Source organism: Jaculus jaculus, chromosome 10, assembly GCF_020740685.1.
Source record: "Jaculus jaculus isolate mJacJac1 chromosome 10, mJacJac1.mat.Y.cur, whole genome shotgun sequence".
Classification (NCBI taxonomy): domain Eukaryota; kingdom Metazoa; phylum Chordata; class Mammalia; order Rodentia; family Dipodidae; genus Jaculus; species Jaculus jaculus.
In genome coordinates this window covers 99,846,179-99,855,931 of record NC_059111.1, presented here as the reverse complement: position 1 = coordinate 99,855,931, position 9,753 = coordinate 99,846,179, and the positions used below count along the sequence as shown (strand labels likewise).

General features: G+C 47.8%; 1 protein-coding gene across 1 annotated transcript; it reads right to left on the bottom strand.

Annotated features, from left to right (window-relative positions):
- Positions 1-537: 537 nt before the first annotated feature.
- On the bottom strand, positions 538-7,717 carry Tmem213 (transmembrane protein 213). The gene is made up of 3 exons (XM_012949337.2): positions 7,434-7,717; positions 1,499-1,573; positions 538-792 (listed from the first exon to the last, which is right to left on the bottom strand). The coding sequence occupies exons 1-3, from the start codon at positions 7,540-7,542 to the stop codon at positions 623-625; spliced, it is 354 nt and encodes a 117-aa protein (XP_012804791.1). The 5' UTR covers positions 7,543-7,717; the 3' UTR covers positions 538-622.
- Between the last annotated feature and the right edge of the window lie 2,036 nt (positions 7,718-9,753).

Genomic DNA, 9,753 nt, shown 5'->3' with positions numbered 1-9,753 from the left:
GGAGCTCCTATTGTGAGCCGGGCTCCAGACAAGGTCCCTTGGGGACAAGAGGCGAATAAGGGTAGTTCTTACATTACCTAGGTGAACCCAAGTGTCAAAAACCACAACCATCACACCCAGGACATCACATAGGCAGTGAAGTTTCCCTAGGGAAGCTAGGCTCAAATAATAGAATAAAATAAATCTAAAATGAAATAAAAAATAAAATAAAATAGGCAGGGCATGGTGAGATGACAGTTATGCCTTTGACTGAGGTAGGAGACAGGAGCCAATGACTTACTTCCCAAATCCATTATAGAAAACCGTCTTGAGTTTCACGTGGCCCTCCTGAGTGCCCAGGAGAAAGCCCTGGGTAGAAGAGGGGTGCTGGGCGTGGTGGCGCACGCCTTTAATCCCAGCACTCGGGAGGCAGGGGTAGGAGGATCGCCGTGAGTTCGAGGCCACCCTGAGACTCCATAGTGAGTTCCTGTTTAGCATGTGCAAGGCCCTGGGTTAGATCTGAAGCGTCAAATCAAACATGAATCAAGGAGCCTGGGCTTCAAGGAGCAGCGACTTTAATGCCCCACTTCCGAAGCGCTGCCCCCCGCTGCTGCAGTCCGCGCGTGGTGCCCCCGGGCCGCGCTCACGCAGGCAGGTCCTTGGGCTCCTCCGGAGTGAGCTTGGTCAGCTTGTCCACACAGAGCAGGATGAGGGTGAGGAACCAGAGACTCCAACCCACCGCCGCTGCGATCCAGCCATATTCGTCCACGCCGGCGTGGCAGCACCTGGCTGCTTGTGGGCAGAAGTCAACATCTGGTGGGGACAAGAGAACAGGGCTGTCCCATACCAGTCCCACCCATCCTCTCTCATGTTAGTAAGAAGGGCGACACGAACAGTAAGATAGCTGGCACGTGTCTTAGACGCACGCGTCACGTTACGTGTGGCTTAGAAGTTGATAAGCACAACCATCATACGGGCATAACTCGCTTTGGGCTCTGAGATGGCAGAGCCTGAACTCAAATCCCACTCAGTAGACTCTGGATTCTCAGCCCATGCGTGTTGCTGCCCATCGCCCTTGGTCATTTGACGAGGCCAGAGTTAACGGGAAACAAAACTTCCTAATGAGTAGGCATGCACCAGAGCTGTTCCTTTGAGAGTTCCAAGCTTCTTGCCACTGGAAACAATCAAGTCAAAGATGAACAGAAATATGGGCATCTTCATGGACTCCCCACTTCCAAAAGCTACAGGTATTTGTTCCCAGGATTTTTTTTTTTTTTTTTTGCTACTGATCAAGGGATGGTTCATTAAAGCCAAGGATTGTGAGCCTGGATTGGGATCAAAACCAAGCTAGCTTTTAGACCTGCTCTACAAACAGTTCTGGGATATACTATCCTAGAGTCTGGGTAGATGCAGCAGTCACTTGGGCAACTGGTACCCATTAGTAAACAGCAAGGGCCCAAGTTCCTCTTTCAGCTTTAAGCATTGTTTTGAGGCCAGAATGGTTGGTAGGGAAGCTTACTGGGACAGCGATCCAGGGTCCCAGGATCTGCGAGGTGGACTGTCAATGTGGAGTTGCTGCTACTGCTGATGGCTTCTGGAAAAAAAAGAAAGAAAGAAAAAGAAAAGGTCAAGAGAGAGTTTGGTTGCCCACTAGAACTAGATGGTAACACCCTTTTGCTGAAGACTCCACATGCTTGGGCTGCAGATCACTAAGAAGTCAAGCTAGAGCTGAGTTGGAAGCTTCCATTCTGTTGACTAGCTGTCAGGATGCTGGAAAGATCTATGCAACCTGCTGGGGGAGAAAAGTCATCAGTGGTTTCAACCAGAAGTGGACCTTGCAAGCTTTACAGCTGGATAGCCAGGCCACATATACCAACTGGTACAATGGTGGCATGTCTGTTATGGAGGAAACCAACTGCTCTCTGATTGGACTTAAGGTCCACCCCATGGGAGGGGATTCCTGCCTGGTAATGAAAGCCTAATCAAAAGCCTATAGCTTAGCTGGGCGTGGTGGCACACACACCTTTAAATCCCAGTACTCGGGAGGCAGAGGTAGGGAGGCCACCCTGAGACTACATAGTGAATTCCAGCACAGCCTAAGCTACAGTGAGACCCTATCCCCCAGAAAAAAAAAAAAAAAGCCTATATCTGGGGAGGTCATAAGCCCTAGGGGGAAACTACTGCTGTTGTCTTTCTAAATGAATATATTATGCCCACAAATTGCCCTCTAAAATATAGAGGTTTATGACCATAGATTAATGCTACTCTTGCTTTTGGTTAGAGAAGTTTCTCTTTTCACATGGCAGTGGCTGCTGGGGAGACTTAAAACTCACCACAGCGCTAAGCAGAAATGACAGTGGTGTATTCAGAACTAAGTGAAACAGCTCTGTTACACCCTCCAAAGCTCAGGGACCACTATGGGAAAGGTTGCAGAAAGAATGTAAGAGCCCAAGGAAGGGAAGAATGGCTTTATAGTACTGTCTTCCACACACAGAGTGGCCAGCGCATTCATGACCTCACCAGTGGCTGATGCAACCTACACAAGATCTGCATAATAGACAGGAAATAAAATGGTAACATCAAAGTATAAGATCAACTAGTTGGAAGGAAGGGATTCAGTGGAGGGGGGATATGGGAAGGAGAAAGGGAAGGTGGTCGGAGGGATGATGATCATGTAATAATGTCTACATGTACAGGGGTTGTCCATAACAATATTCTTAGGAAAAAAAAACCCAAAAAACAAGCAAACAAAAATCCTTGCATTTTGCTGGGCATAGCCACACACATCTATAACCCACGTCCTGTGATGAGTAGAGACCAGAGAATTGCTGGGGGCTTTTGAATGTCAAGCTCTGGAATCTTCCAGAAATTTTTATCACCAAGCAAAAAAAAAAAAAAAGCAAGGGATAGGTTGAGGAGATTGCTCAGTGGCAAAGCCTGTTGGCCTGGGGTTCAAGTCCCCAGCACCCAAGTAAAGCCAGATACACAAAATGATACAGGCATGTGGAGTTTGATTGCAGTGGAAAGAGGCGCTGGCCACACCTACTCTTTCTTTCTATGTCTCTTTCTCTCCTTGCAAACAAATAAATATGTAATTTTTTATGAGAGAGACAGAGAGAGAGAGAGAGAGAGAGAGTGAGTGAGAGAGAGAATTGGCACATCAGGGCCTCCATCCACTGTAGTTGAACTCCATACATGTGTGTCATTGTGTGTACATGTGTGACCTTTCACACTTGTGTTACCTTGTACATCTGGCTTACATGGGATCTGGAGAGTTGAACATAAGTCCTTAGGTTTCACAGGCAAGCACCTTAACCACTAAGTTATCTCTCCAGCCCCATAAAAATCTATCTAGCATCTATCTATCCATCTAATCTATCTATCTATGTGCATCTATCTAATTTGGTTTTTCAAGGTAGAGTCTCACTCTAGCCCAGGCTGACCTGGAATTCACTATGTAGTCTCAGGGTGGCCTCAGACTCACGGTAATCCTCCTACCTCTGCCTCCCAAGTAGTGGGATTAAAGGCATGTGCTACCATGCCTGGAAAGCATATTTTTTAAAAAGGCAAGAGATGGGCTGGAGAGATGGCTTAGCACTTGCCTGCAAAGCCAAAGGACCCAGGTTCAATTCCCCAGGACCCACGTAAGCCAGATGCACAAGGGGGCATATGCATCTGGAGTTGGTTTGCAGTGGCTGGAGGCCCTGGTGTACCCATTCTCTTTCTCTCTCTCTCTCTCTCTGCCTCTTTCTCCCTCACAAACAAATAAATAAAAAATATTAAAAGAAAGAAATTCCAGTGTAGATATATTAAAGCTTGGTGCAACAAAGTTAGCACCCCTCTATAGACTGTACTGTGTTCGCCACATGCACCTGTTAAAGTCCTAGACCCCAGATCTGACTGTATTTGGAGATGGAGACTTTAAAGCAGTAATTTAGGCTAAATGCGGTCGTATGAGTGTGTCGATGTGTCCTAATAGGAGGAAGAGACTGCAACGATACTTGAACGGAGAAGCATGGGAGGCCACTGTGAGGAGGCCATCTGCAGCCCCAGGAGTGAGAAACCAAACCTGCCTCCGGAACTGTGAGAACAAACACTTCTTGTTCAAGTTCCCCAGTCTGTGGTATCTGCCTTGGCAGCCTGACAAAGGAATATACTCACCTTTTCTTTCCTTTTTTTTTTTAAACTTTCTTTTTTTTAAAGAAGTGATATACTTATTTTTAATTTATATATATACATGTGTGTTTGTGTGTGTGTGTGTGTGTGTGTGTGTGTATGTATAAATTTATTTTACTTTTTTTCTGGCCAGGTCAGGTCTCACTGTTGCCCAGGCTAACCTCGAACTCACTCTGTAGCCTAGGTAGGCCTTGAACTCAGAGCAATCTTCCTACCTCAGCCTCCTCCTAAGTGCTGGGATTAATGTCATGCACCACTTTGCTTTTTAAATCTAGGATTCCACATATGAGAGAATTCTGGCTTATTTTACTTAATATGATGATCTCCAGTTCTACTCATTTTCCTAACAATGATATTAATATTGTTCTTTATGGTGGAGTAAAACTCTATTGTGTATATGTACCACATTAAAAAAAATCTATTCCTCCACTGATGGACATCTAGACTGGTTCCATTCCTTAGCAAGTAGAAATAGAGAAGCAATAACCATGGATGTGCAGGTGTCTCTGTGGCATGTTAGAGAACTTTGGGCATATACCCAGGTACAATCCCTGTACCACTTTATTCTCATTCAGAGATGCCTTAGCTTCATTTTTACCGCCCTTCAGTGACCAAGGACCTGCTGCATGTAGCTGCTTCCTACACAGGTGGCTCTGGCTACAAAATGGCCTTTCAAGTATGTAGTGAAACCGTCACTGAAAAATCTGGAATGTCTCCTTCATAACCACATTCACTTTCCAAACCCTGAACAAATAAACACTGAAATCTGACCTTGATTCTTTCCTCTGATAGTTATGATGCAGTTACCCAGGCAAGTAGTTATTAACAAAAAAATTACATAGCATACGAGCAAGTCCAGAGTTTGCCAAAATATGTGGTATTTAGCTCTGCCCCTCAATTCACAAGCAAGGTGCAGAATGATGAAGACTGTTGGCCTGGAAAGATGGCTCAGTGGTTAACACACTTGCCTGAAAACAGGCCTCATGACCTGGCTTCAATTACCCAGTGCCCATGTAAAGGCAGATCAACAAAGTGGTGCATGCATCTGGAGTTTGTTTACAGCAACTGAAGGCGCCAGCCCTGGAGCGCCCATTTTCTACCCCCCATCCTCCCTCCCACCTTGAAAATAAATAAATAAATAATATATATATATATTTTAAGTTCAGCAGCCAGGCATTGTGGTGCATGCCTTTAATCCCAGCACTTGGGAGGCAGAGGTAGGAAGATTGCTGTGAGTTCAAGGCCACCCTGAATTCACCGAGTGAATTCCAGGTCACCCTGGACTAGAGTGAGACTCTACCTTAAAAACCAACCCCCACCAAAAAAAGGGCTGGAGGGATGGCTTGGCGATTAAGGTGTTTGCCTGTAAAGCCAAAGGACCCAGGTTCGATTCACCAGGACTCACGTTAGCCAGATGCACAAGGGGGCGCAAGCATCTGGAGTTCCTTTGAAGTGGTTGGAGGCCCTGGCTCGCCCATATTCTCTCTCTCTCTCTCTCTCTCTCTTTCACTGTCAAAACAATATAAATAAATAAAAACAATAAAATAAAAAGTTCAGCAAATCTTGATGCTGCACCATCTGCATGGTATGTCCTTCAGAGGTGCTGTTGTTAGAGATCAGGAGAGGTGAGGAAGAAAGCTTTTGTTTACACAGCCACGAATCCACCGCCTAGACTCACTCTAGGCCACTGATTTTCCCCCCGGCCGCTCCAGGTCCTGCCCACGGAGTAGTAATTGCCTTACTGCAATCTGATGGCTGCAGTCAATTATTTACAGCTAAATAGCTTAGAGCGCAAGCTTTGTTTCGGAGAAACTGATTCTTGGATATTTGAATTTTCCTTCTCAACCAAATCACGCTCTTGGCCTTGACCTTCATCTCCCCTTCACCTCCACATACAGAGGTAATTCATGAGCCCAAGGACCAGTGAGTGGAGGCGGGGAAAAACAACAACAAAAAACCCAGGGAATTAGATGCTAGTGTTGGGTTAGGTCCCATAAAGTTATAATTTTTAGAGGTAAAAAAGCATTCCGTATCCACAGTTTTATGTGGGTCAAATGCAATAGCCCGGATGAAAATTCCGAAGCATTTGAGTCACCCCCATGTCTGTCATAAGAGCCAGCCAGCCCGGGGCAGTTGCATTTGTCAATAGTCGAGACCCTAACCTTAAGCAAGGCACCGTGAGGCTAAACAGAAAGAAAATCAGCTCACCCTTCTTTGAGGAGGAGGGAAGTTGCGAACTCTGACAAACGTACTAACCGCAATTGCTGACATTCATGTGCACGTACCACGTGCTGTTTTATTGTGAATTCTTCACAGGCCATCAACCCCTTCCCTCTTCACAAGCAGCTCCATAAATCAATACTCTGTTTATCCCCTGCATTATACCCAAAGAATCTGGGGCACAGAGAGGTGATTGGCTCAAGGTCATATCACACTGGTAAGTTTCGGGAGATGGAGAGGAATTGGAGGCTGTGGCTCTGAAGGGCCCTGGTGAGTGAGCTATCTAACTGCTACGGGAGAGGCTCTGAGGATGAGGGACAAGGATACAGGTGGTAGCTGGGGGAGGGGCGGTAGGGGGGCAGCGTGTCAGGGTGCAGAGCAGACATCACTGTAAGGAAGCTAGGTCGGACTAAGATCCAAGCCAGAAGTGGTACTACAATGACAGCCAGAGATGCAGGGCCTGGCCTGGGAAAGCCAGTGGGGTGAGAACCCCCCTCCCACCCATTTCTGTGGTCTGAAGGGACCTGGGAGTGGTGGATGGCCACAGGCAAGCTTTCCAGTTTCTGAAGGAAGAGCAAAGTGCAGGTAGAGAGGACTGCGATCTCAGGTAAAGAAAGGGAGGCTTGCCAATCACAACAGCCCAGAGGAGCCACAACGACACAGGAGGCTCCGTGTTGTAACTTTCAATCAGTTTGCTCCCCCTGACAAATTACATATATATATACATACATACATACATACATACATACATACATACATACATACATATATATATAATTTTATGGCAAGGGCTAGCAGAGGCGCTAGCTGTTGTCTGAGCCCAGGACTTGAGTGCTTTAACTCAGTTCCTGGTAAAACTAAAATGACATTCGCCCCCCCCCCCCAACAAGCCAGTCCACTCCTACCCACCCCCCTCCCCACTCCCTGACTAATCCTCCAAAGGCTTGCTTCCTCTTTCCTCTGTGTAGGACCAACTCTGGCCAAGGAATCCTCTCCCTCCTCCTCCCTCCCGCCCACTCCTTCCCCAGCTGGTCCAGGAATAAAGCTCAGGACTCTACCTGCCCAGCGAGCGGAGGCCACGGCGGCGGCCAGGCCGAAGAGCAGGGCAGCCCGCGGGCAAGAGGTGAGGCGCGGTGGGCTGCGGAGAGAGGCACCTGACCGGGCCATACCAGGGTTGGGGTACTCAGGGCTGGGGGCCCTATGTCCTGTGTGCCCTGGGTGCTGTGCCCGGGGTTGACCGGGCGACTCCTGCAGGAGCTGGGAACTTGCTGTGTTTGGGGAAAAGAGAGAGGGTGGAGCCCAGGAAATCAACCACCTGTCACACTGCTCTGGCTTCTGTCACTGCACTGGCTGGAACAGGGCAAGAGGGGTAAATGGGCCCTCCTTCCCTGAGACATAATTGCTCCCATCAAGGAAAAAGGGGAACAGAAGGAGGGGGCGGCGCCCTGCCAGCTCCCTCATCTGTAGGTCCGGCCTGGATTCCTTCGCCCGTTAGCCCAGCATTTATTGAGCACTGACTGTGTGCACCGTGACGTGTGCAAGAGCCAGCCAGCACCTGCTGCGCGTAAACCTCTTTCATTACAGACGCGCACCGTGCAAAGCGAGAACGGTGTGTCAGCACTGACTTGGGAAGGGACGAGGGACTCTGGCTGTCTTCAGTGAGAGGCCACCTCTGCTGAGAGAAGGCTTTGCGGAGAATATGGCACTTGAACTGGGCCTTGAAGCCTGGGTAGGATTCTGACAGGCAGAGAGGAGAAGAGAATGTGGTCCTGGGAGGGTCGGGTGTGCCATGGTCCAGAGGCAGTGTGGTACTCAGAGACCCATTGTGATAGAGAGTGGCAGAACCAAGGGGTGATGGAGTGGGTGGGTGAGGAGGCCCAGTGTCTGTCTGCTGCCTGGGGAACTTGAAGACACCTCAGGGAGCCAAAAGGGAGGTTGTGTGAAAATGCTGATCTGAGTGGCTACTGGATGGGGGTTCTGCCTTCCGTCTAAATGACTGACACTGCTCTCTGTCTGTCCCTGAGGGTACGATGAAAGACTTCCAATGCTTGCCTCGAAACCATGGCTACTGCTCAAGTGTTTCCTGGCAAAACATGCCTACGATAAAATGTCATTTGTAGTTACAATCAGAGATCAATAACTAATAATTAGACAGCAATATGTTGTGAGGTGAGCTATTTAAAACTTATGAATTTAGGGTTGGAGAGATGGCTTCGTGTTTAAGGCACTTGCTTGCAAAGCCAAAGGACCCAGGTTTGATTCCCCAGGATCTGTGTGAGCCAGATGCGCAAGGTGGCACTTGCATCTAGGATTCGTTTGCAGCGGCTGGAGGCCCTGGCGTGCCCATTCTCTTTCTATCTGCCTCTGTCTCTGTCTCTCTCTTGCTCTCAAATAAATAAATGGAAAACTTATGAATTTAATTTTTAGTAACATTTATATTTATATTAATACTTGATAATATTTACAACTACTGGACTGCAATTGATTATGGGTAACCAAAATGGCAGGAGGTGAAATCGAGGCTAAGGGGAGACTTCTGCAGTGTACCACCTGCTTGCCGAGTGTATGAGAGGCGTCAGCCCAAGGCTCGGGAATGAGCCATGGCCTCTGTCCTTGAGGAGAGCTCAGTATAGCTGAAATCTCATCTAATTTGGCAGGATGGTCATGGGAGGATAGACGAGGAAGTGATTAAGTCTGCCTGAGAGAACAAGGATGGATTCTTAGAGGAAGTGACATTTGGGCTGGGTATTGAAGTTTGCATGCACAGACGGGGATTGATGGGGTCTTCAAGTACAAGGAATGGCATTTGTGAAGATGAGAAAACTTAGTGCAGGCAGGCTTTCCACACACAGATATGTGCACTTGGTTCCTGCATATGATGGGCCTGGTAAGACAGGGAGGGACGCAGCCATGTCTCTCACGGCTCTATAGAAGGAAGCCAGGTGTGGTGGCACATGCCTTATAGTCTCCGCACTTGGGAGGTAGAAACACGAGGATCAGGAATTAAAGGTAAGCCTTAGCTACAGAGTGAGTTTGAGGAGAGTCTGGGGTAAATGAAGCCCTGCCTCAAAAAAAAAAAAAAAAAAAAAAAAAGGAAGAAATCCTCTGTGGCAATCCAGAAAACACTAAGTAGTGCCCCTCTGCTACAGGGTTTGGAGATGGGGCAGAAGTGCTTGAGGCAGGATAATTTTCGAGTGTTGTCACAATATTCTCCAATGACCAAGAAGCCACTGCGTGTCAGGCCTCTGGTGAGCACATCTTGTTCTCCAGGAGCTCCCCATGGCTCCAACAAGGACAAGATGGGCAAATAATGACAGTACCGCTAAATACGTGTGTTGGGGAGATCCTTACAAAGAGTGGGAAACCGTAAGAGGGTTG